Source organism: Bombus vosnesenskii, unplaced genomic scaffold (assembly GCF_011952255.1).
Source record: "Bombus vosnesenskii isolate JDL3184/JDL3185 unplaced genomic scaffold, Bvos_JDL3184-5_v1.1 scf7180000014579, whole genome shotgun sequence".
NCBI lineage: Eukaryota > Metazoa > Arthropoda > Insecta > Hymenoptera > Apidae > Bombus > Bombus vosnesenskii.
This window is the reverse complement of record NW_022883531.1, coordinates 709,226-736,451: the sequence shown is the minus strand read 5'-3', so window position 1 is coordinate 736,451 and position 27,226 is coordinate 709,226. Positions and strand designations below refer to the sequence as shown.

The following is a 27,226-nucleotide window of genomic DNA, read 5'->3' as shown; positions in this document are numbered from 1 at the left end:
AAAGAAGAGAGGAATAAAAGAAGAGAGAAAAGTAATAGAGAGAAAACTTTAGAGAGGAAAGCGAGAGAAAAAAAATTGAGGAGACGTTATTTCCTGTGTCTCGATGGATAGAACGTCCTGTAGCTTATTTTTCGTTCCGTCTTGTTTCCGTAATCATTTATTTTTAGAAAATGTAATCTATTATGGACAGATACTTCCTATTTCTTTGACCGAGCCTGTTATGCGACGAAAGGAAGTGCGTGATAGAATAGATTTGCTTGTTTTTCGTTTATTGCTTTGGGTTTCCTTTCTTGCACGATAGTTGAACGCCTTCCTTTAGCGTGAATTGAATCGATTACGAGGGAGCAACTGTTTTATTTTTTGTTTGCGTATTATTAATGTTTCTTGTATGGGAAACTAGTTAGTAAAATGAAGTTACGTCGAGTAACACAATCTGGTTAATTCTTTCACGCGTGATATCGCGTATATGAAACGTTATATTTTAATGTGTTATTGTACAAATAGGTTTGTAAGTTGTGCAATTTTAACGCAAACTATATAAATGATAAGTATAATTTGTTTACGGTGAAACTAGCCTCAAACTTTTGTGTATTATATCTTCTTTACAAAACAAATTTTTCAAATTACAAAACCATACGCTAAACAATTATTACGCTAAACAAAAATTGGGCCTTGATGGGATTAGCAGTACATATTAAGTAGTTATTTACTCTGTCCAATTGATCCGGTGGTAACGCCGATGGTCCAACCACAGATAAATATCTGAGACGTCTTCTGACTACGGGATCTCTAATGTTATCCTTATCGATCTTCGAAATCAAGAACCAGGCTCGATTTTGAAAGTCTGCGTATATTCTCTGAGCTTCCAGCTGCGAAGAAATATTTCTATTTTAATAAACATTGTTAAAATAAATATCTTAATATCATTAATCTTTTAATGTATTTATTCATTCGATCACAGGCGTAATTTGTGTTAGAATATCCAAGTCTTGTGTCGAAGAACAAGGTAGTAATCGGTACGAAGGTGATCGTCCGAGCGAAACTGGTTCGATGTGCAAATCAACCAACGCCAGGTTTACCGTTAGAGATAAACGTTGCTATCTTTACTCTTCCTGGGATCAGAGATAGACGAAGGCGCTGGAGGAAAGGAAAATGCTCGAGAAAGTGTATACGAGTTTCTTTATGGGTCACTGGGAGTCGTTCAGATAGTGTAAAGCGTAGAGGAACTCTAAATAAAAGTAAAAGTAGAAGAGTGCTACGTTTCCTTTTCACTTTAGATGTATCGATAACGAACGGCAGAAACGAAGAAAATTCTTAAACGAGTTTTTCTAGAATGTTCAATTAACATTTATGCTTTATGCCAAATAAAATTGATACTTATTTTTGAACTAAATATTTTTTACCGCGTTGGTAACAGTCACCTGTTCTCACCGAACATAGGATAATTCTATTTCGAAAATTAATTACGTAATATAAAATTATGGTGTGACAAAATTATGCTAGTTTTAGAATATATAAATATCCAAAGGACAATGCACATTGTAATGCTTGATAGATGAAACAAATCACTGCTATAGTTGCAGTTTTTTAGTTATGTTCGTAAGAATTTAATTTGCATATATTTATTATACGATATACGGCCTAATTATAACGGAAGCGTCACTTCGGATATTTTGTAAATTCATTCACATTATACGCGCTCTGTGCATCTTTGAACGCTTAAATTTCATACAAATACATTAAAATTCCCAGTCTCATGAGAGGCATATCAGTATTAAGCAACGTCGAAGAATCCCATGCACGTGTTTCACAGTAGGTCGCATACTGACGATACACGGGTTTCCCTAAGCTTCCAAGAATAACAAAAAATAATATGAAGAAACGAGGCAAGGATAGCCGACGATTATCATTAGCATCACGCGAATGTCTAGCGGATTTCGCGTTGAAGGCTGAAGATTTCCGTTCTAAGTTCGTTTGGACTGATGTTCCGTTGCGAAATCATTCAGGACACACCGATCGCACAATGGCAACGACTGGGAACGTTTCCCGCGGAGGTGTTCGGCCCCTCAGCGGACAATAAAGGCCGGCTACCGTCGAGGAAATCCCCGCGTACACGCGAAATCGCGATTCTCCGCGTCCTGACAGCCACGATGACGTTCCACGGTCTCACGAGCCAAATCATAGAGCAGGTCGAGGTCTCAGTGCCATCGAGTAACGTCGAACGGTTGTCTAGTGTAGAATATCACATAACCAGGATTATGAAAGCATCTGTTTTAGCGTCTTTTTATCTTAAGTAAAGGACAAGTATTGCATAAAAAATAGAAAAATTATTGCACTATTCCAAATAGATATTCTGTAGAATCTATTTCTTGAAGTAAATAGAAAATGAGTGGACCGAGAGCTATAGTGTACCTCGCTTATTTCTTTTTTACTCTAAATGTCTTATGGAAGATAAAAATAAAGAAACTCGGTTTTCTCCTAGGACATTTTGTTCATCTATACACTATTAGGCTTGGATTAATCTCGGAGTAGCATATTAGTCATGGAACGTGTAAACTTGAAGTCCTAAAGTTAGTTGGCTTGTTTGATTTGAACGTTACTTTAATTAAGCCGCAGGCTCGTGGGGAGACTGGTCATTAGTCCGGTTGAAATTAATCAAGGTCGGTTGCATTAACTCGAACAGAATTCATGGCCGTAGGTTGGTGACATTAACGAAGAATGAAAAGGTTGAACAATAAGGTGAAACTAACTCTTTTGAACGATACTTTCACGAGGTCCAAAAGTTTTTATCGTATGCGGGTATTTTGACCACGAATTCATAGAAATTGTTATTTAAATTATACATGCTGGTGGATAATTTGTATTTACCGCCTGCAGCTGCGTGTACTCGCTCACGTCGGTTTCGTAGGCCCACTGCGCCGCCACATTGGCGTTACATCTTTCGGTACCAAGGAAATCTAATCTGGCTAAAATATCTTGTAGCTGTGCTTCGGTAGGTGGAATACCTCTCCCGAGATTGTTTCGAGAGTCGTCGTTCAGAGAGGGTAGATCTAGCTGGCCAGAGACCAGGGAGAGTAAACCAAAAAGAATCCAAGCGCACATTATCTGGAAGAAAATTGTAATAATTGAATGAAAATGACAAGAAGGGTTTAAAGTGCATTTAGCACATTTTGGGGAAAAAGCGGTTTTTAAGCGGTTTATACTGTCTCATAAGTTACAAACACCTAACGTGTTAAATATCTAATAATAAACGACGAAATATCTTCAATCTGTGTGTACTAAAACGACCGATGAGAACTGTAGAACCATACTTCGCGGTTAATTTAACTGTTACCACAATGTGCTATAGATCCTTGTTCGAGGTTTCCATTTGATTAATAAGATACAACTAAAAACATTATAATATGATAGTTAATAAGAAACTGCTTATAATGTACTGCTATCAATCACTATTGCGCCGATAGTAGATACTTATGGCATCGACTGAAACTATATTGCTATTAATAAATAGAATCGATAAAAGAGATGAAGAATTCCTTTCTATGTCGTACATCTGTTCGTTCTCTTTTGGGTCAAATATTGAGAATAGCGAACTTTAGAGGAACCTTGGTGAATTTTGGAGAAATTCCGTGAAATTTCGTGAAATTCAATTGCTACCTAGTTCTATGCTAAATTCGAATAATTAATGTTGGAAAAATTTCTTTATCTTCTTCTGGAAAATTGTTTCAAATTACACGAATGACGACAGAGAATGTAAATGAAACCTATTGTTAGCATGATTTGAGATAACGACTACGTTGATTAATTTAATGAGAGCCATTGACTCGTGGTAGATAGTACATTGTTTTCGTAAATCATACCGCGAGCTGTATTACAACTAGGACGTTTACGTGTAATTCATTTCTTGACTTCACGGTCACGTGTTATGTCTTCGCGTTACCTACTTCCTTTAGCATGAAAGGGTATTCATGCAGAGTAGTGGGTCATCTACGATCGCATGCCGATCCTGCCACCTTGGACGTTCGATATTCGAGCACGATCACGCGGCGCTATTAACCGACACGTGAGATACTTGCTATATCTAAGTCACGGATTGGATTTTTTATACAGCATCCTCCATCTCATTCATTTAGTACCTAATATTTATGCACTACTGTTACTGTAAAAATAGAAGCTCTTGGAAATTTCCATTATCCTCTTGAAACGAGAAATATTCTTCCAATATCTTGCATAAGAAGTATTCTTGGATCAAACCTTTTAAATATGTACCTGCGCATTCCAAGATTCACACACTTCTATCACCAAATTAAAAAAAAGCTCGAGGGCTTTATCGATCTAAATTAAAGGAACTTCAATTTAGCAATTCTTGCGATCCGATCGATCAAACTTTCGAACCATTATTTTTAATTCCGCGCACTTTTTCGACAACAATGAACTCGTGAAACTCTCTAATTAACAGATTCGCCGATTTATACATTGATCCTTCTAAATTTTTATCCCATTCACGTTGTACACTTTCACCCTTTTTCCTTCTTCATCGTCTGAACATTCTGCAGTCCCTTCTCTTGCGAGTGAATCGCCAAGCGAAGTCGTAGCGCACCTCAAAGAGGGAGAGACTTACGAGTCCTTTCATCCCCCGATGATGGAGCGTCGCTCCTCCGTTGAGACGCTGTTCGATCTTTGATCGAGCAGCAGGCATATGAATCTCGCGGTCTTGGAAGATGCACGATGAGACGCGACGACGATTGTTGACGAGCGGCCGTTTCGTTCTGGCGTCGCTAAAAGCTTCGTAGCCGACGCCAAGTGTACATTTATCCCTGCGAAGCAGTTCGAACGCGACCATAGGGAGGTCATCCGTAGCGAGAAGTGGGGATCCGCATGTACACCATGGTGTCGTCGTCGCATCGACAACGTCTCGAATCGTGAATAAGCGTGGGAGGATCCGAGGGAGGAAGGGACATGCTAAGAAGATGAAAGAAAAAGACTTAAAGACTTACCTCTGAGAAATTGATGATGTGTGATGTCGTTTTTATTAAAAAATAAAAAAGACTGTCTGTATAGTCTTTGCTATAATCTGGCTTTAACGCTATATGAGTATTCAAGGTACTATATAAATATGGCTGGATATTTTATGTAACTTTGTGTTTATGGTAAATCCTATTTCTACTTGAAACGACTAAGTGACTTTTTGTGGTACTAGATTATTGATCACTGTAATCTCAACGTCAAACAATCCAGTTTTTACTGTGTTTTTTGCTCTATATGATACGGCGGTTCTGTGAAAACATTTTTACCTCATCCACAAAATTACTATTACTTTCAATTCATATCAACATCCATTTATGGTATCATGTTTTTCAAGTAATCGCGATATCATGAGAAAAAGTTATTGTTTCTATTGAAATAGGTAAGAATCACATTAATCGTAATTAAATGAGGACATTCGAAGGAGATAAAGGTATGTTCGCGGACGAAAACAGGTCAGAGAGAAGGTTATAGAATCGAGGGCCAACCTGTGCTGGTCGATTACGAAAGTTCGAAGCTCTCACGTTGACACTCGTCGACCTCTTTCAATGAGCCTCATTGTCTTCGAATTGAGTACGCGTCTCTTTTGCATCTCGCAACTGTTTTCCATTTATTCTTCAATTCTATCAAACCAATATTTCAATTACCTACTTATGTTAGTTTCAAAGGACAATTTTGAATTCAAGAAACTTCACCAATTTGTCGATTTCTCCAAAGAATGAAGGTCCTCCAAAGTTTCTGGAAATCTGCTAATGTTTGTAGATGATCCATTTGTGACGAAAGGGCTCAACTACGTGGTTCAGCGGTAATCGATCAAAATTGAGATGGATGGAAGACAGATGGAGACTTTGTGGAGGATTGATTACGGTAGGATATCAGACGACATTTAGCAGAGCGAGAAGAATTATGTATTATGTGGCCCTTTCAAGAACCATTCAACATAGAATTCTCAAAAGTCCTTCTTTAGCCTAATACGGTTCATCGTCTGAACCTACATTAAAGAATATTCGAAACTGAGTATTAAACGAATGTTTTACGACGTTCGAAAGAATAATACGATTTACATATGAAACATCGACGAATTCCTCGAAAATATAAAAAATGACTCGATCGGACAAGATGATTCATCGCAGTTAATGTGTCTAATTATGTAATTATCTCTGAATCTCATCGATGCCGTTTCCTGCTTCGACTACCTGTGCTTCCTCCTGAGAATTCTTAAGCGTCATTGTGTCACCACTGCATCAACCTTTAATTGAAACTGTGATTCATAATTTTGCAAGTTTTAATAACACTATGCGGCCGTGGGAAGACAGTGGGGTTTAAATTGCACGTTTAATACGCATTGTTCGACAGTCGGTTTTCGACTCGCGACTAATCGCGATTTTCCATCATTTCTGCCTTTTCATCGAAGCGTCGAAACGCAGCTATGAATTAAAATTAACACTAAAGATTGTAGTTCCTTATATGTTTAACAATAATCCAGTACACAATTGTATAATTGCTACCTCAGTCTTATAACAGACATCATTAAGAATTGAGTTAGCATTATACATTAGTAACTTGCGAAGATTTATCCAAATTTGCTATATATCATAAGAAGAGTTCTTTCCTGGATACGCTATACATGTATATGGACAAACCAATGAAACACATGAGCAAAATATGATAACTCAATTTCGTTTTAATCGATATTTTTATTTGCGTAAGAATGGATAAAGATCCACAGTCTAGTAACTAACAACCACTCTCTATCTCACTCCAGTTAACTGTCTTCCAATTCCAATTGCGATTTGCAATTTTGCAAGCAGAGTGATAAGATTGCGAACCGTGGGAAAGAATGAGGAGAAAATGGGTGATTAGTATTCATTACGTACGCTGTTCAAGGCGATCGTTATGCATTTGTTTTCATTGATCAAGGAAAAAGCGTCCACCTGCGTGACGCATCGACCTGACGGCGACTAAACTCATCGATCGACAAGAAAACGTCGAACAGCCGCACCCTGCCGCGGATCACGAGGATAGTCTCACGATGATGGTGGAACTGTATATACGGTATTTCAGTCATCGTGTTACAATCAACAAGGATGTAATATTAAATGGAAAAATAAATTGAAATAAATTGAAGTCGTGTGTAAATGCACTGCTGGATCATTTTATATAGATATCATGACACGTAATATTTAAAAAAAATTTTTAGAAATAGATTCTATGACTCTAAATGAGTACATTAATCCTTTGTTTTAGGGGAAAGACTATACTTCGAAAACTGCTATTACCTCTCTTAGAATTCAAGATTACGTATTACGCGCACGTAGTTAATTACCGGGGTCTTCACGGTCGAAATTGAATTAACGCGCAGAAGGGCACGCACGGAACGCGAATTCAGGTTTCAATGCCATGAGCTAGCTCACGTCACAGGCAATAACGTGTAGCATAGCGCGCAGGTGGTTTTTACTTTAAAAGCGCGCCTCGTGTTCTTCCAGCGAGCAACTTTGACAATGCTAATCCTGTCGAGAGATAATGGGTGCACCAATCCCACGTACTGACCGCAATTCTAGGTTCAAGTACGCAAAGCGCAGCCGTGCGTTTCTTCAGCCTTTTTGTTGGTAGCTGATAGGTCTTTACGCTCATTATCTCTCTCCCAAGTCAAAGAAGATACTGTATGTTTTACGAATGCTTACAGTGACACACGAAAATATTCGAATGCTCGTAAGAACCTTTTATAAATATAATATGCAGGGTCAGGCCAGGTAATATGTAAAAGCGGAATAACATTTTTTCATTTTCGGCTTAGTCTTCGAGAAAATCGAGTTTGGAAATGTATCGAGTATACTTGAACATGGCTAATTCCGGACTGGTACGTCTAAATGATCGCTTTTACATGTTATTCAGCCGGATCTTGTATATTATGCGTGATATAGAAAAAGATCTTCAATTATTTCTGATGTAATGAAACTTCTTTTATCACTTTTTTTCACAATCACTTTTTTACTACTGCATGTTTACTTCTTCATTTGTTAATCGTGGAAGTTGTATGACATAAGATGATAAAACACGTTTATTTGCAAAGCAAATGGAGGGTAATTTAATGCAACAAGAGGAGATCCCGAGATTAATTGACATCTTAAGGTTCCTAATTTAAATACAATAACAAAGTAAACATGTGATTTGACGCCGAGAAGAAAGATTGAAATAATTGTCGAATTGAATAATATATAATGCTATCTACGCTTCTCGACTAATGCAATAAGTGTGATTTGATACGTCAAGGAAACATACGAGCGATTAAGTAAGAGAAACTCCTTTAGAGTGGAATTGCATAAGCAATTTGGCGAAGAAAGTAAATCTGTAAGATATTTCCTCACATCCACGTTACGTTTCGGTACACTTTCACTAAATCTATATCTAAACTTAATTCATCATGTTCACATTTTCTAACATACGCAGGGATGCAAAACTTTGTCCATCTTCCGCGCAAACTGACAATTCCATTGTAGCTATATAACACAAAACGGCAATTGTCAGCGTTATTACAAGGTAACCGATGAAACGTGGGAAAACAGTGATACGTGTTACCGGTATTACGCGAGCACGCTCAAGAATTATTCAAAATGCAACGCTACGACGATGGCAAGGTCGATCGGCTAAATGATTGAATTCTTTTCATCGATCGGTCCGTCAGACTCCTGGGTGAAGGTTAACGACGCGTTTCGCGAGAAAAGACAAGCGAAAAATAGCAAATCAGGTGTAAAAATCGTCGCAAAGAATCTAAAACGTGACATCGATACGCTTGTTGCATTGGAGACAAATTGGACTATTTTCATAGGTGAGAAGCTAATCCTAAAAAAGAAGTTATTTCATCGATTCATCAATCTTGTTACATAAAGTCCCGTTCATAGGTATTAGAATATGTCCTGGTTTCAAACAAGACGATTGAGATCTATATATTATAGTAAGTGAATATATTATTAAGATATATTTTCAAACGATAAATAATAATTTATGAAGTTAGTCTCGCTTTTTATAAGTATCCTATAAAAGAAAGTGTATGTATAAAAATTCATTGAATCGTAATACGAGGTTGACGTAAAATTTAACGACTCAATTCTCGTTGATGTCTCGTTAATGAAAAATATCGAAAGATATCTCTGTTCTTTTATTTTACCTTATTCCACCTTTGGAATCGTAGAGTGAATTTTATAAATAAAGAAGATCGTTACACGACGTCGACTTTTTTTGTGTCAACTTCGTTACGAAGAGCATTAACAGCGTGAACCGGAAATGGAGGACACGCGACACATCTTCGCAATTCTATTACGCAGTCATTAACGTGATTGCGTATTGTCGTTCACACATAGACATGTACTGGAAATTCCCGCCCGACCTATGACGATTAGGCAACGTCAAATGTTATAAATATACGATTGAAAAAGCCTAAATGACCCAAATAATAGAAATTTTTATTTCTTGTGTAAATATAAAAGATATAATGTTCATTAAGAGCTATTACAATTACCAGTTCAAATTTAACTAGTATCAAAAAATTAAAACTGAATCTTTCGGCGCAATTTACTCAATTCACCATTTTGTTTTATGCATCCTCTTCCCTGAACAAATTTTTCAATCACATTAACAGGTTTCAATGAATTTTAACACACATTTAGAAAAATGAAATTACAATGTAAGTCATGAATAGCACCATAATTATTGTTATCGTTGATCTAAGGCCGATGATACGAAGATAGTACATGCAATTAGAGTAATTATTTATCGTCGATAGAATCGACAAGAGAGGAAGCAGCGTCATTTACGATTTCTGTGCGAAATCGTGAATGTGAAACATTGCATAAGAAACTGACTCACAAAGCGATTTTAATAAAAAATAAAAAAGCGGAAGACGCAAGAAGTCGCTGAAATTTCATTGAAAACTCTTGAATCAACTACTGCCCCCTTTTCTTATCGTGTCATTGTTTGCACGTTGCTTAAAAAAATCATTGTCGCCGAAGACTGAAACAGCTGTGTTTTTTCAATTCAATTCAATGTAGGTTTACATCAGGCAATCTATTTATAATACATTCTATAGAACTTCTTCCTGTCCATATATCTTTCTTTCTTCATTCGAGATTGTTTTCGATGTAGGTTGTACAACTTCTGACGTACAAATCACAATAGAATAGCGTGTTTCTGAATGTGGATTATTCAAGCCATCTGCTACAAGGATACCGATTCCTTGACTTTTGATTACGCGGTAATTAGAAATTCTTCCGTTGATGATATGGAAACAGTTTTCCCGGAGCAAACGTGCGTGTGTGCAATTATTTCATTACCGTATGCATAACAAATGAATCGCTACCAAGAACACGAACATAATACTAAAAATATAAGAATGATCAAATTATTATAATTATACGCTTATAATCAATTTATTTGCATTACGATATCCATTAATTTGATTCACTATGAAATAATCGTACGACAATTGGTGTCGTCACTTTTTCCCGCGCATGGAACTAAATGCGTAACTATAGCGCCATTGTGAGCGTGAAGGACGCTGGTGGAATAATTTTCGTCCTGTGATCGTTCCAGAATTAACGAGGCCATAACTCGTAAGCTTGGTATTGCAACAGGAAACGAAAGTACGCCTCGCAGAATCTTGAATCTAGTGGTTTTACGTTATTGTTTGTACGCTTGTACTTTTGAAAATCCCTAGAATTTAGAGCCATGACAGTTCTCTAATATTCCACGAAAAATCACCGGCTACCATCAGAAAATAACTTTGTCAAATTTGGAGAAACTGTAAAATATGTGTTCCTTCGTTTATCGATCACAGTTTGGGTATTATTCGTTACATGAGATCATGCTGTTGCACAAAGAAGTTTGATTTGGAGCTGCACGTGACACCGGAGAAGGAAAATTATTGAATTAAAGATTATTAAAAAATTAAATTAAATTAAAAGAAACTTAAAAGAGGTAAATTATTAAATTTAGTATTCTTACAATTAAAATAATGAAAAATATAACAAGTTTCTATTATTAATGTAACGAATATTATAGAGAGTGTTCGGCTACAGATGTCAGAAAATTTAAGGAGTGATTCTTGAAGCCAAAATAAGACGAGAATCAAAAATAAAAAAATTGCATTTGCGGCTTTGTTTTTTAGATATTGGCAATTAAAAATCGGCCACAATATTCCTGCATGCGAGTAAATCTCTTTACATGAACGAAAAGAAGTCAGCCTAATTAGTGGAGCACACAGTAATCCTCAAATCGAACGACACATAGGTGGCAGCTTACTTCGTAAAGAAGAAGATGATATTCGGAGACGTAAACCACCCCGCTTTATGTTTTGCAAAAGAAATGGTAGATTGAACATTAAACCTGTTTACTCATGGAAATCCATAAGAGTATATCGAAAACCACCTTATGAAATTTCCGAGTAGGGAGGATTAATGTTTCCTCTAACCTTTACCTTTATAATTCATAAATAAAAAAGCGTGTTGTTAATATTCATAAAAGACTTACATAGGCATCGTGATTGTCCCGATCGTAGGTGTCCACAACAAAATCACACACGCACTGCGATTGTCCCTGCCGCGAATGTCCACAAAAATCGGTTTTCTTGTAAAGACAGCCTGTGTCGTTATAGGCCTATGTGCTAGATTCACGGCTGGATTACCAGTGGATCACTGAGATGCATCATCGGTGGTGCCATCGACCGTGATTTGTGTAAATTTCGAATGGCGAAACAGGAATCGAGTGACGGTCAATTCTTGGGCTTTCCACTGAACCTTACGGTTATTTCGTGCACGGCGATTTTTCAGGCTTCTTGCTTTCCCATTAAGCTTGCTCGTGAAGCTTCTTGCGGTCACGTTAGAGTTTATAACTTTTCGATATCTTCAAAAGTTTAGTGTCGCGAAAATAGAATGCTAAACAGTTTAGTACAGCCACTCATATGTCCCTTTTGCAAGACATGAAATTGTATATACAGCGTCAGCAGCTTCATTTTCTTTCTCGCGGTCCGAGTTAGACAGACGTGTCTTTGATACTGAACGCTGCCAGTAAGTATACGAATTATTGTACGATGTTTGTAAAGATCGATGTAATCATTGTGTAGATATATGTAAATATAGCGTAATGTGTGCTTCGTTTGAAATTTGGAAAGGTTTGTGTAGCGCTACGTAGAAGATGAATGTTTTTGTAGATGTATACATTTATTTTGTTTACAATCGTTCAACTGCGTACCTGCCACCGGTTCGTGGGTCCCCCCCTGCCCCCACCACTTTGGTAGTTGCTCTGCGAAACTAAGGCGTCATTTAGACGTCTCTTCTCGTATCGATAACGTGGATCGTATTGCGTCAGGTTTGCAACGCATTTTAACCTATTGGTGGGGTCGCTTCCTCATTACTATTCATTATTATACCTTTTATTATCGTATACATATCGTTATTATTATCGTTTAATTAATACACATTTATTTAACAATTCATTGAACATTAAGATAATGAAATTAAGTGATTTTCTGAAATCTTTTGTTTTAATTTTTCTTCGGTCGTCTATTTATTAAATGTTACTGTTATCGGTAGCTTTTATCGTAAGCTTTCGTTATAAAATTGAGTTTGATTGTTTTCATTTAATTATTTTATACATTTGTTTTAACTTGTAGTTATTTTTTGTGCAGGTTACTGATCGATGGCAGGGATAATATAGAAGTAACTGGAATATTGATATATGGACGCAACGACGATTAATGATCAATCCGATGAATTTTCATGGAAATTTGGTAATGTTTAATTTATTTTGACTACATAAGATAGTTGTGTATGAACAATTCTATTCTTGTTATTCGAGCATAGGTAACGTTTGATATACAATTTATATTTACTTTAAAATATATTTGATACATATTTCATAATAGATAATTTCGTAATTATTTGGAATACTAAGACGAAAGTAAATAAGATTAAATAAATCATTGTTCTTGATCGAATATACCAAATCATTCTCGTTTCAAACGAATTTCTAACAAATTATTTTACTTTTTCAATGTGATTTGAGATATAGAATTCTTGATAATTTAACGATAGCTTCGTATAGACGCTTTTGAAACATAGAAATCTTAATAAAAATAGTTTTAACTTATTTCGATAGGCATGGTTATATTCACATATCGAATTCAAATTATTTTGCTATATTATGTGAATTTGCTTACAGTTAACGTCATATACTTGCAAATTCGTAGCTTATATCTTTTTAATAGAGGTGGCGCGCTAGTAGGCTCAAATGCTTCACAGCAAGGTTTCGCGCGCGTTTCTGTAGTATTCTTTTTTTGGATTCTTGCAAATATTTTGAAATATTTATAACACGCGATTATAGTGTATTAGTGGAGTGTATATTTCATATTCTAGTAACGAACATTCACAGTATAATTCTTGCAAACGATTGCACTGCATTCACGGTATTCGTAAACATTTGTTCGATATCGAGAAATATCTCATAATTTTTAACTATTTTTCATACTTGTTCCAATCTTTTAATAATAATTTTTTTAATGTAAAGAAGATAGCAGTATTTTCTAAATAAACGTTCGATAGAGAAAAGAAGAAAAATATCGAAACGATATTTCGATTCTTTTACACCAGTCCGCCATTACACAACTCTATTTTCAGAGAATATTTGGGACTGCGCGCAATGGGGTTTGTATAGTCAGTGTTTGCTACGCAAAAGTATTTTTCAATATTTTCAAACGATAGTTTTTATTAAATTCAATCGCATAATCATACGCGAAAGTAATAAAGTTTTTGTTCGCCGGTTGTAATTTAAGCGGTCGCGGTAATGTAGTCTTTTATTTTTCTTTTTATATATATATATTTTTTTGAACATTCGTTTCGATATTAGAGTCTCAAGAGGATAAAGCCTCCCCGGGAGCTCAAAAACGTAAATACTTTTACGCATTGTATTTCAATTTGTTCAATTTTCTATATTTTGTTTGAATTATTGCTAATTAGAAAATAAAAACGATTGGTAATTTAAAAAGCTATAAATGCTCCAAAAGTTCCAAGTTTGTTATTACTCATTAACGATGTTAACTGTATTTTATGTTTTGTTACAGATACACCTTCAACTTGTTCATCTTCTTTGGGACCGATTGAACGGTGGCTCAAAAGCCAAGAATGTAAGTATCTTCACATATCGTATTTCGATTGTCTATTCTGTATATTTTGCTTTGAATACTATCGATTAAGAAGAAAATTTGGAAGGTTAGGGTCTTCTCAGGTTGTTCTTTCATTAAGATTAAAAGATTGTTAATGTTTCAGCATGGCATTATAAAACAAACGTCTAACATATTTTAGAAATCATTAAATTCTTAATGTGTAGATTTGAAAATTTTGTATTAGAGTTTTAGTTTATATATTTATCGAATTTTATTAGAATTTCAATCTTTATTATTACTAAAGTTACGAATTTAATAAACTTCCATTTTTCTTTATCTTCAACTTTTCAAATAATCAGCAATCACTCATCGTGTTTTGTTTTGTAACAGGCTTTTCAGAACCTCTATTTCCACCGTTGGATTTTCAACGGTTCCTGCATGATATTAGTTTCCCTGATAATATCCGCTGGGATAGCGGAGCATCCATGGTAACGTCCTCTGGTTCTTCGCTTCGAACGGCGAGTCGCATGCATTTCTGTTCCTCCGGTCACTCAATCATGTCGTAGGATGAAAGGTCCGAATCGGCACACATGACTGGTTGTATTACGTAGAATTTTTTGCGAGCATAGTGATCGCGGGTATTTTTTATACCCGTGAGTAGTAACATTCTTTTTTTAAATTTATTAGGATAGGTCTTCTTGCACATCGCGATTATAATAATTAGTTTTTTAATAGTTGATTTAAGCATACACATTTGAAAATAAATTCATGGTACTTATAAATATGTATATTAGTATTGAGTGAGAATATTTGAAAAGGCAAATATCTACACGAATATGTCTGTATGACACAAGTATAGTCGATCTTAAGCAGTGAATTTTAGTATAAACAAGAGATATCGAAGTGATCTCGTTTGAGCATTTTGTAGTGGAGAAATCGGTTACCCTCCGATTTCGTTGCTATGAAAGCTGCAATTGTCACTCAAGGATAATGACGATACAGGCAATACACGATACAATAAATAATGTTGAATTTAATTTTCTCTTTCGTGACAATATTAAGTCACATTCGTTTATTTGACTTCAGATAGAGTTTAAAATATGAGTTAAAATTCATTTTTTTCGTGCAAGAATGTGTAAAGTTTTATGTGCAAGAAGAAACTTCACGTTAGGCAGATTTTTGACTCGAAGCAATAATTTTGAACGCTACTTCTGTATTTTTGAAAAAGTGCTTTGAGGAAGAGATCGCCTGAGATTATTTCTATCTTAGTAATACATTTAGATTTAACCATTTTAACAATTATTCCATTTTATCGAGTCTTGGTCTTTTTTCAATTAATGCTACTTTTTTTGTAATATTAAAATTTCAGTGATTTATTAAATTAACAAAGTAGGATTATTATAATCTGAAACAAAGTAATAAAATATAAAAGCAGAGAGTATTAGTCCGTTAAATATAAATTAGACAAACTAATCATATTTTTAGATCAGGATTTTCAGATTTAACTCTTTTTGTGCCCATTGTCAGGATCTTATTCACGTGCCCAGGTGCTACTTGAATGGGAGAAAGACATTGGGCACGATGACCATAATTAATGTAAAAATTTCTCAGCGACTGACGATATGTTACTGTATCGAGCACGACGTATATTCCACATTGTGTGTGTACGTGTGCGTGATTAGGCTGTGGAATTGCGTCGTTTTTTTCATTCGCTACAACAATCAATAAAATCACAATTTGTGATAATATCACGTACACGACTAAGTATAATCACTGTGTTAATATTTCTGTCAATTACAATCATAATTCCAAGTCTACTTACATTTATTTTAACGATATAATTTCTTTAGACGTATCTTATCACGTTTTGCGCAATGGTCACTAGCCTTCGTCAGTCGATTTCAGGCAAATGGTACGTAAATTAGAGTGTGCATGTTGTATGTCAAGCTCTGGTGTCGGAGGCGTTCTGGGACGTTCTCTCTAGTGTAGGCTCTTGCGCCTGGATGTTATGTGTGAGAAGCGTGGAGCGAGTGTGTTGATGTGCTTGTTTTACCATTTTTTAAATATAGGGCTGGGTGGGATAGGTAGTATACTGTCTGGTGTGTCCGCTAATTATAAGTAGGTAGGGCCGGACGGGTTGGCACAGTCTCTGGTCGGGTAGGCGCGTTTTCGTGTGACCAACCTGTTTTTGGAGACCTAATTTGAAAATTCGACGATGAAACTGGTACGAATAGAGCATGCTCTCGTCTCTGATTTTGTCTATTGATTTTTCGCGGACACGGACGCGAGTAAGCTCGAAGCGGACGTTTATATTGCTCGAGCACGCACATGCTCAACAACAACAAGTGATCGTTGGTCAGTCCATGTGCACTTAAATCAGCTTCCTCGGTTTATATTTTTAGTTTACCATTATAAGTCTTATTTTTGTTTGCGATTATAAAGACGAGCTTAGATTTAAGTTTCAGCGGGCATTGCACCCAAAGAATGAAGAGGCTATAAGCCGAAGAGGCCCGGCAAACTGCCATAGAAGAGGGCAACTACCAATGACTCCCCATCCTCTGGATCATCCACAGCATGGAAGTCATTCTTGTTACTACTTTGTCACTATGCTCGCTTTTAGTATTTGTAGTAGTAGTAGTAGTATTTTTTTTCTTTGGCCGATGTATATACCGTCTCATCATCCCATTGGACAAATCGCGATATTTTTTATTAGTGTCGCGAGAGAATGATTACGGTTTGAATTAGAGTTGCGATAAAATGATAATCGTGCTTGCTTTAGAGTTGCGAATTATGATATCGCGATTGTCTTTTGCAATTTTTATTATGAATTCTTAGATCTTCTTTGAGAATTATACGTATAAGAATTTATCCAGCTTTATATTGTTTAAAATTAGATTATAAAAATGTTAGTTCTTAATTAATTATATAGTATTATAAGTTGGAATATCATAATATTTGAAGTAGTTTTTTTATATAATAAATGGTAATTTCCATAGAATTCAGTTTAAGAATTAGCGTTGCGACAATGAATGATCGCGTTTTATTAAGTAATAGAGTTGCGCTTGCAAAATGCCCAAAATCCTTCTGGTTTTACTTAACGATTTTTTGAATTTCGCGGTCGTGGTCGCGGTCGCGAATGGGCTCGGAACGAACGTTTATTACTCGAGCACGCACGTGCGAATGGGCAACGGTCACTGCTGTTTGAGTAACGAATGGACTGACTGTCCATGTGCACTTCAAATTAATTAATTAATTAACAGTAAGTACTTTTGGTACTTAGTAAAGTATGAATAAGAATGGACTATTCTAGAACTAAATAACTTCATCCAAACTTCTATATTTTCGACTTCTTTTTTCGCGTAGAATCACATCCTTTCCGCTTGTACCACCAGTTACCAACCACCCTGTATATGATACAATTATGAATCGGGTAAGAAATAATAAGAGCTGATTGATTGCAATCGCGATTATAGTTTTGTTGATTAGTTAGTGTTAATTTATTAGGTCGCTTGCCGTAGAAAATGACAGAGGGCGTAAGAAACACTGATTTTTTCCATGTCGGTACTCCAGAATCTGTGTCACAAATCAAGCGAAGGATCGATGAGATACAGAATTTCTGTATATATCTACATATTTAGTCAATGCCTGTAGTTAATCGATGGCCTAAGTCTGTAGCCTAAGTTTACGATTAGTCCTAACCTTTGTTAGCGTTGAAATCTTATTCTCTGCCGAATCAGTAACGTTGGAAATGAATTATAGTTCTTCTTTACCTTCAAAACATAAAGAAATATTCAAGTTAAGAGAGGCATCTGCTTTACCAGCGCTTACTAACTAAATACCAGCATTCGTGTTGCTACTTTCAAAGCATCTACATTGCCATTTTGAAAGTACTCGGAATTCAACTTCGCGCCGTTTATGTAAATTTCTATTACAATTGCATCCATACCGCAAATCGATTAAACGAAGCCGTGAAGTCGTTGGTTCTGACAGGGTATTCATTAGACGAAGGCGAAATTGCAGATAATCGCTCGTAGGCTTTTATTGCAACGATCTGCGTGTGCATTTCGCAATGGTTCAATCAAAGTTAGAACACATACCTAATGGAATTTGCGGTTACGCAAATTTTTGACGACTGCGTTAGTCTCTCAATTTTCTCGAGCAGATTATTTCATCGACCGGAACGACTCGACGTGTAAAAGTTTCTGCAATACGAAGCGTCAGCGTGTAACGCTTTGGCCGTTTTTGTTATTGCAATATTCTATTTTCGTTTTCAGTTGTGGGCTATTACTAGTTCTTTAATAACGTTCTGGCGAAAGTTTTATTTCATATTTATTACGAAAACAATTAAAAAATGTCAAAATACAGTAAATCGTAAAATATTGTAATCAAAGAAAACGAAATAATATAAAGGCAACATATTCGTAATTGATGAAAATTTCCTACACTATGCATGCAAGTTTGTAATATATTATATGTGGGAATTAAAAGGCTCGTACGATAAATCAAATAAACTCAACGAGATAGCTCCCTTTCCAAAGTGGACTTTGATTTAATGCTTATAGTAAATTAAGCCGCGTCATTTTTCACCGTCCTTTACGGCTTGTTCCGCAATTTGTATGCCATAAACCTTCCTCGTCTGATGAAAATTTGCGAACTATTTTTCATTGATATGTTCTATAGACCTCGGGAAGATCATGTTTGTTCAACAGAACACCCATGGATTCTTCGTTTGATTTACGGATAAAGATCGAGGATCTGGTTGCTTAGAAAGTCAATGGGTTACTGTGGATGCACGTGTTTCGTACGGTATGAAAACACGGTCGTATAACAGCTGAGAATCAGGTTAACTCAATTTAGATTGTAGCTAACTCGACCTACCCGTGGGCTCATAGTCGATGTTATTATTTAAAAGTAATATTCTTCAGTAGTAAACTGTGAGTGTTAATGTATTTAAAGAAATCTAAGAAATGCGTTTAATGTGTAGCAATGTACAAAATATTTAAAGTAAAGTATTTACGTAGTTATAATATTCAGAGTCTTTCAGAGGGTGGAACAGATCTTTATTTTTTTACTTTACTTTATTTTTTTACTTTACTTTACTTTATTTTTTTACTTTACTTTAGTTTTTGTTCCTTTAGTTGTATTCGGAAGATCTGAATATGTGCCATTTACATTCTGTTTATCTTAGGTGCCTAAAAATTTCTATTTTCTATTCAATATCTAGTATCGTTGCTCCTGGATACGAAGTAGTTTTTTCTCGATGTCGTTCCGAGCGACTAACGAGTAGGAAATTAGTTTGTTACACTGGAACGACGTCCTTGCGCCAGGACCAGCTCCCTCGTGTTCCAACTCTCCGAGTAATAAAATTCCATCATGTATAATATCTAAGCTTGCAGAATAATTTAAATATAACCGGTAAATCCAGTATCGAATTGTATTGATCCTTCGTTTTTTCACCTTTGGTGAATTATTATTTTTTTGATAATTTCATGTAAGGCTTTTTCTTTTCGAAAGAAGGCAGCAGTCGGTATTCCTACAAGGCTTCTTATTGCAATAAAATTATTGTAGCGAACGAAAAGTCGAGCTTCAGTCCAGGATAATCTAAATATAACTATAGGTATACTAAATCTAATATCCAATTTTCTCGATCTCTCACTTTTCCATCTTCCATTCTTCTTCAAATGTATGTTATTTTCTGTTAATCTTTCCTGCACGAAGTCTGCTAGTCTTGAAAGGAGGAAGCAATGAATATTCCAATGAGATCTGTTGTCGCAGTAAAATCATTATAGTAGATGAAAAAAGTCAGCGTTGAAGGTTAAGGAGACCGAAAGCTTCCCTGGAAGAGGCACGAAGGAAAAGGAAAAATGGACTAACGAGCCCGTCGCGCGAAGGCAACGCGGCGACCTCATAAAAGGTGCATTCGTATTGCTAATTGCGTCTTCGGTGGGTTGCACCGCCTTCCGAGTAACAGACCGGTAATTTATTCGCTGCGTCACGCGCATCGAATGTCCATGAGCTGAATTCGTCTGCAACGGATGCCCACGAAACGGTCACTTCCGGTTACTATACGAGAAGTCGGTGAATTTCGCGAACTTAATGTCGCGTCTTGATCCGTTAAGATAAGAGAGATCTGTGCGAAACTGTCTGTACACCTACATACTTAAGATTCCAAGGATCTATAACAATTTAGTTTCTGCAATAAATTGCGTAACCAACGTAAACTAACGAAAATAGAATGCAACAGTTCAAAGACGACGCTAAGATTATTTTTTTATGGTCCGAGCACTATACGCTTCAGCATTTTATTACATTCAGTAGGTAAAATTGGAAATTTGTTCATAATTTGGTTATGGTTATAGATGTAAATGGATATTATCTCTGTAAATATGTTCCTTTATGTAATTTATCTGCTGATTAACAAGAACATTATAGTACGTCTACGTACACTATGGTACATTATGGAAAGAAGGACGTTTCAAGCTAAATTCGATAATTCGGTGAAGCGTAATGTGTCTTGTAATTAATCTTTATTGACAGGCACTTCAAGAGGGTAATAATAGTCATCCAATTTTTTGAACTAGTTATGAAAGTAAGTATAACCTGATCGTACATTCGAAATTCTACGAAATACTTTATTTTTTCTGCATTTCCTGACGCAAATACGAAGGTGTTGCCGTTTCTGATTCATCGTACTATTCGTAACTGGTACAGAAGGTTTATTCATGTACAAGTACTGGACGTGACGCGTCACGGTTCCGGAACACGAGCGAACGTTTCTATAAATTACAACGAGACGAATTTGACGGATCAAGGACCAGCAGAGCCAGTACAGTTCATGGCCGGTAGAGGTTCAGTTGTATTTTCGATCTTAAATCCATTCCACATCACTTTCTTTCGATTCGAACATTCGTACAGTGAATGGACCTCCGCAAGTTGGTTTAATTCGAAATCAAAGTTGAAAATTTGATTCGATTTTTGCATCGGTGAAAGACGAACGAGTGTTTAAGGAGAACCTACGAGAATATTATTCCGAGCGATCTCCAATTCTCGACTAATTAGATCGTTTGAAATCCGAAGTTTGCATTTAAAGTCGAGACATATAGAGTACCTTGCTGTCGTATGAAATTAGAGTACAAGGTGTCCCTGCTCGCCTTCTGCATGGCCTGGAAATTTCAAGTCACTCTTCCGCGTGACTATCAGACGCAAATGATGTTTGCTTCGTGGAGGTCTTGATCCAATTAATTGTAATTACACGATTAATCGATCCTCGTTTCTGTACCTTCGATCGATGATGATTTAATGCCGTGGAAAAAACATTTGGTCAATGATAGCGTGTTTTAAGTGAATCAGTCTATCGACGATGTCACCGCGAGGACGACTGCACGGTTAAAACTCCACTGCTATGAATATTATTCTGTACTGTGGATAATTGCTTCAATTTGACACGACAACTTAAGGCTGTACGTAAATAGAAAGGTTAGATACACGAGATCGGCTAAATTACTTGAGTTAGCCGAGCTAATTAATCTTTCGTTGCTGTTTTTTTTTATTAATTAATGTTTCTTTCTATGCTAAAACAACAGCGAGATTAAGAAATAAAAATTCAAGGACTGCAGATAAGCAGTGGCATAAGTTAATAAAATAAAAGAGAAGTTTCCTTTCCTCACACTAATCGTGAAATCTGGTAAATTAAAGACTTGCGACAACAAAATCAGAAAAGAGAAAGGAAACGTGGTTTCTCGAAACATTAAAAATATTCAACTGCGTATCCATCAGCATAATTAAGTACAATGTAAATGATGTCGCGTGGCGCTGACGAGTCGATTAGATTGAGCATCAGCAGGGCATTAATTAAGGCCACGGGATCATTGTCGTAACATCGCGCTGTCGGCGGTTGGTTTTCCTCGTTCGTCCAATGACTAAACGTTCGTTAGACTTTCATAAGGATCCTTAGCGACAGTCTATACAATTAGTTTTCCAATTTTACGACGATACGTTTCACATTAATTGCACAGTCCATCGCCGGCCTTTGTTCTTTTATTTTTTCCTCCTTTTTTCCTTCCTCCTTGCTCGATTTCTCTCTCCTTCTATTTCTGTCTCTTCCGCTCGATTAAATAAGCCAGTTTAATAACTGGGAAACGAAACGAGATCGAATATCGAAATGCAACGAAGGACAGCGGGCTATTTAGGGTCCATCAAGGTCCGCTGCCTCTGAATCGAGCGCTTACAACGCTTCGTTAACGATATTGACCATCGAAAATAACACAATCATGCTGATTACACGCTATACTATTCAATGACTCGTGTAATATACTTTTGATTATACCTTTACCAATATGTGGCACGTGTTTCATAGAAAAAGTCGGGAACTTGAAGCGCTCGCGTGCAATTTCTCCCACAATCGACTTTCAATTCTGGCTTGATATTACATGGTGTAACACGTAATCGATATAACTCGATCAATTTGGGTCGTGTAGCCGGTAATTGCACTCAAGAAGGCATACTCTTTCGGTGCAGTAGTTTCAACATTGGCAAAAAGATAGAGATAAGATTGATTAAATATAATGAAAAGGTTCGGTAGGCTATTTATTTTGGATTATTATCAATTGCTCATAAATTCTCGTTTTATGGTCGTTGAAGTACGTTGTGCAATTTATTGAGATTTTGAGAGTAATCGAATTTGATAATAACGGAAAAGTTTGGCTACTTAACTGTTGTAAGTGAAAACAAGTTTGCGAGCTGAAATGGTACAGGTAATGGGGAGTGTGCGTGGTGAAAAGAGTGAACGGTATGCGTGCAATTACCGGGAAACAGGTTCGAGAGACTAAATTACTCACGTGATCCTACTGATCCCTCGGTTGATCTAAATTCCTGTTGAATGTAATAACAAACCGTTTCCTTCGATGTTACAAGATTCCATCGTAGCCTCGTAGAAATACACGTCGTATTCGCGCTGCAAAATAAATCACACAAAAAAGAGAATCTTTACCCTTTTTATCGTTTTCTGGAAGATTAATCGCCTTGAATGGCAAACTTTCCCCCAATACGTTTTGTTGCAAAACTGCTCTGCTGTAGAACAAAAAATGTCTACCTCGATCGAGAATTTTTGAAGATCAATGACCGTGAAAAACGTTGGAACAAACGTGAGAAAATACACTGAACGACACGTTTCATGGTGTGGTATTTTTTGACCTCGAGAGGTGAACCAATTTTAGGAGATTCTGGCTGGTTAATCTCAAGGACTAACCTTCCTCCAGTGCCCATGGTATTGGAAAGCACTGACCGTTTCCTTGCTTTGTGTCTCGGCTCAAAGCCCACTAATTATCGGGTTAAGGTTAACGGTTCCATTTTTGACGAAGGTTAAGAAACCATCCACGCGACCAGTTGCACGTAGCACGATTATTAACCCTTCCTGGTGAAACTTTAGTCAAAATTGTGTTAAGTCTTGATAAACCAAGAAATTACTGTTATATGGTTTCTGCAAGATCAAGTTAGTAATTTCGAGGTAAAATAGAAAAGACATAACTCCTCTGTTGGATAATATCTAATAGAAAAATATCGATACAAATTCAAGCGTTATTTTGAGATACCAAGTCCGAGATAATCCTGCGCTGTCAAGGATAATTATAGTTAATACCCAGCAGTTGCCAGGATAATGATACAACCCTACCTTGATCACATGATTACGGTCCACTATCTTTCTTCGACATGTTCCTTAGTAAATCAGTACAGTTGAAAAACCTTGCCCCACTTTACATATGTTCCTTATTTTACGAAGAAACATTTCTTCTCGTGGTAAAACTCGAATACTTTCAAAAGTAACCTCATCGTACCAAAAGGGAAATGATTCCCTTGAATCGACGCGACGATTGAATTTTCACATAGAGACACGCACGCAGATGCTCGGCCTTGCTTCGAAGCGCGTTGTTACGCGCGGGAAAGAAGCGAAATAGCTTCTTGCGGAATCCTCGAGCATCTTTGATAATCGCCCGCGGATGACACCGATTTATTCCCCGCCCGAGATTCATCGCCGGAAATTATGCGAACTTCTGGGAACTTTGCGGACTCCTTTCGACCAGATTGTCGAGGCTAATTATCTTCTTTGCGTTATTCGTTTGTTTGATAAAAACTGAGGTCATCGAGGATGTTGGGGAATGATCTTGTATAAGAAAATGACAGACGATTTATCTAAATACATTTTCGGTCATGAATAATCGGAGATTTGCTTAATTTTGGCAGAATGAAATTAAATCACAAAATGAGGGACAAAAGATCTACAATGGGCTTATTCTTTAGTTTCGTTTCAATTTATTATTTTATTCTAATCATTATATTGGATATCCTGAAACATTTTAAGTAATATTTGTTTTATAAATCTATCAAATCAATCTACTGTGAGAATAAACAATGTGTTTTAACGAGCAGTAGGATGTAAATATACAAAGTGGTATCGGCAAATAACGATACTTCCAAGAAACATGAAATTCAAATAATCCATATAGTTTTTGTTTCTATCGTTTACCTCACTCGTATAGAATGTATAAAACAATTGCTAAGAAAAAGAAACGGCAAACGCATGCATACGAGGAAACTTCCTCTTTACGTAATTAAATATGATGTCTTTGACTGCTGACACCATTTTATAGTACTTCAAAGAATTAGAAAAAAACTAATAATTATATGTCTTGGTCGGGTTCTAAGTATATTATCATAAGTGGAACTACAGAATGTCAAGACATAAGGGTTAAAAACATATTTGTTTCAGATTATTGAATTTTTTAACTGTGAGTTAGATAAAGAAGATTCTTCTAAAGTGACACGAAAAAAGAAACATAAGTTTTTTAATAAACAATTTAAATGTAACTTTATATCGATAATAATAAGTAATTGTTAATTTATTATTAATTTGCAAAGGAAGGTGTTAAAAAATGGCCATTTTTTAACCTCCTTGCTGATGAAACATTCTTGTATTAAAATCATATATATGTATAATTCGGGTACACGCGTTATTCATTTTTTAATCACTTATTTAACAAAAGATCGTCTGAAACGTTCTGTATAATATAATGGGACGATTTTTCGAAATGAGTCGAAAAAAGATTTCTCTTAGAATACTCTGCCAGATCCCAGACGCGATCGGGGGAAGAAAAAAAAGGACACGTTCCCCATTGAAGAGGCCTCTATTCTTCACTTTTATCACGCGGATTGTCGCGTCAGCACGAATCTCGGAGGTTTTTTTTCAACGGCTGTGACGAACCACATTGAAGAAGAGCGACATCGTGATAAATCGGTCCGTCTAGACCGAGAAAACGCCATCGTGAATGCAAGCATAATTTTTGCCGCGATTCCATGCTACTTTCGGCTGGAACAACGTCGATTGCGATTAAAATCTCGTTGCAGACAAGACCATGCGGCTCTTGCAACGACGCGTGACGTCATTAAGCGGGTGCACGGATCCGGATTCCGATCACGACGCTGTAATCGTATAGAATCGTCATCGGGATATGTCGCGGATGACGCTTTAATTGAGATCGCGTAGGTAATCGACGGTAATTTTGCAACGGCAGTCGTCTGCCCTCGAGGCTCGAAGACGTTACAGGCAGCTTTTTTTGTGCTGGATGCTTGACGGCACGTGGAATTCATTAGGCGGATGAATGCGCGACAATGGAGATTTATTTGATAATTGGAAGGTATCAGAGGAATTGCAAAGGATGTAGTATCGATCTAGCAGAAGAATGAATAACTGCGTTGTTCTTTTTAGAATGATTCACAAGTTTTAACACCTTCAGGAATCCTGTATAAAGTGGTGCTTCTATAATACCACCAAAAAATAATTACCGCCCTTGTATAACGCGATTAATTCGGTGACCCACAACATTTTATGATTTCGAAGATTTCTTTAAGTTAACAAAATGTTCAACATAAAATCGAGTCTAGCTAGATCGTGCTTAAGAAATTGTTTTATATTTTGTCGAGGAGTAGGGAAGAACTATATAATCGAATTATCTGATCATACATGACCGAAAGAACGTGGCACAGTTAAAACTTTATACACATGTATAGCTATGTAAAGAGATTTCTAAAATTGTTGCAAAACAGTTTGAAACTGAATAACTTTTTTAATATCGAAGCAAGCGAATGACCGGAATCGCGAAGAAAAAAGCAAAGGTCGCACTTTTCGACCTTTTTTTCTTGGTTTGTAATGAAAATTAGCACAACGCATTTTAAATCTATACCATTGCGTTAAACGTACTACAATAGTTCTAAAACTGAAAACGATCGATGCCCAAGACTCTACGAGTAACCGTTGCCAAAGATAAAGCAAGAAGCACGCGCAAGATGTAGAATCGATGAGGAGTCGCGCGTCGCGTCGTTTCCCCCCAAGCGATTGCGAGCGGTGGAGCTTGGCGATCGGTCACGTAGTGTCCCCCGAGGCAGGGGTCACCTTGACCATCGTCAAGGGTCCGTTTAGAGGGGCTCGGACCCAAGGGGGGCAGGGATTAAAGAGGCACGGTGGCCTCCAGCGGCGACATATAAGTCCCAGGAACAGCCCCCACTTCGTGTCAAACGTTCCCGGTACGGCAAGCGCGCGGTATACACCTACGATCCACCTTTTATCGGCACCGTTTCCTCTGCTCAGGCTCGCGAGTCTAGCTTTATCGAGCTTCCAACAAGGTAGGAAGGCTCTGGAACAAGCGTACTGTTCTCTTCCAGCTATCGAGCAACGAACGTGCCCTGCAGTGGAAGCTGGTGAATATCAGCGTGCCTGTAGAATCGACGAGTCAACGCAAGCTTGAGACTACAGTTGCTTTCTGGCTCGTCCAGCGTGTAGTCCATTTAGCGACAACCCAGTCGCCACGTGACCGCTCCGAGCAGACCTATTCTTCTACACAAAATCGAAGGATTGTGAACAAAATCGAAGAACCATGAGGATCGTAAGTAATATTCGCGCTCGTGGGCGTAAGCTTAAGGAGTGGAAGAGAGTCGTGTACAGTGTACACGCGCACGGAAGAGATTCGTGGCAATGGGAAAGGGAAGTTTTCCTCA

General features: G+C 36.9%; 2 protein-coding genes across 8 annotated transcripts in view; one reads left to right on the top strand and one right to left on the bottom strand.

Annotated features, from left to right (window-relative positions):
* The window catches only part of LOC117240133 (angiotensin-converting enzyme), a 55,549-nt gene extending 43,260 nt beyond the window's left edge, over positions 1-12,289 (bottom strand). The window contains exons 1-3 of one of the 5 annotated variants that reach the window (XM_033506011.1): positions 12,271-12,289; positions 2,869-3,105; positions 711-869 (exon numbers count right to left, since the gene is read on the bottom strand). In XM_033506011.1, the coding sequence (XP_033361902.1) occupies positions 711-869; positions 2,869-3,102 (393 nt within the window). In that variant the 5' untranslated portion in view covers positions 3,103-3,105; positions 12,271-12,289. Of the gene's footprint in view, positions 1-710; positions 870-2,868; positions 3,106-3,944; positions 3,972-4,621; positions 4,859-11,550; positions 11,623-12,270 lie in introns of those variants that run through there. The other 4 variants (XM_033506010.1, XM_033506007.1, XM_033506009.1 and 1 more) reach the window with 4 other exon arrangements.
* LOC117240136 overlaps positions 11,881-27,226 on the top strand; it is a 35,834-nt gene continuing 20,488 nt past the window's right edge. Inside the window, exons 1-4 of one of the 3 annotated variants that reach the window (XM_033506016.1) lie at positions 11,881-12,086; positions 12,707-12,808; positions 14,138-14,200; positions 14,570-14,667. In XM_033506016.1, coding sequence (XP_033361907.1) covers positions 12,757-12,808; positions 14,138-14,200; positions 14,570-14,667 — 213 coding nt within the window. In that variant the 5' untranslated portion in view covers positions 11,881-12,086; positions 12,707-12,756. Of the gene's footprint in view, positions 12,087-12,306; positions 12,413-12,706; positions 12,809-14,137; positions 14,201-14,569; positions 14,668-27,226 lie in introns of those variants that run through there. The other 2 variants (XM_033506014.1, XM_033506015.1) reach the window with 2 other exon arrangements.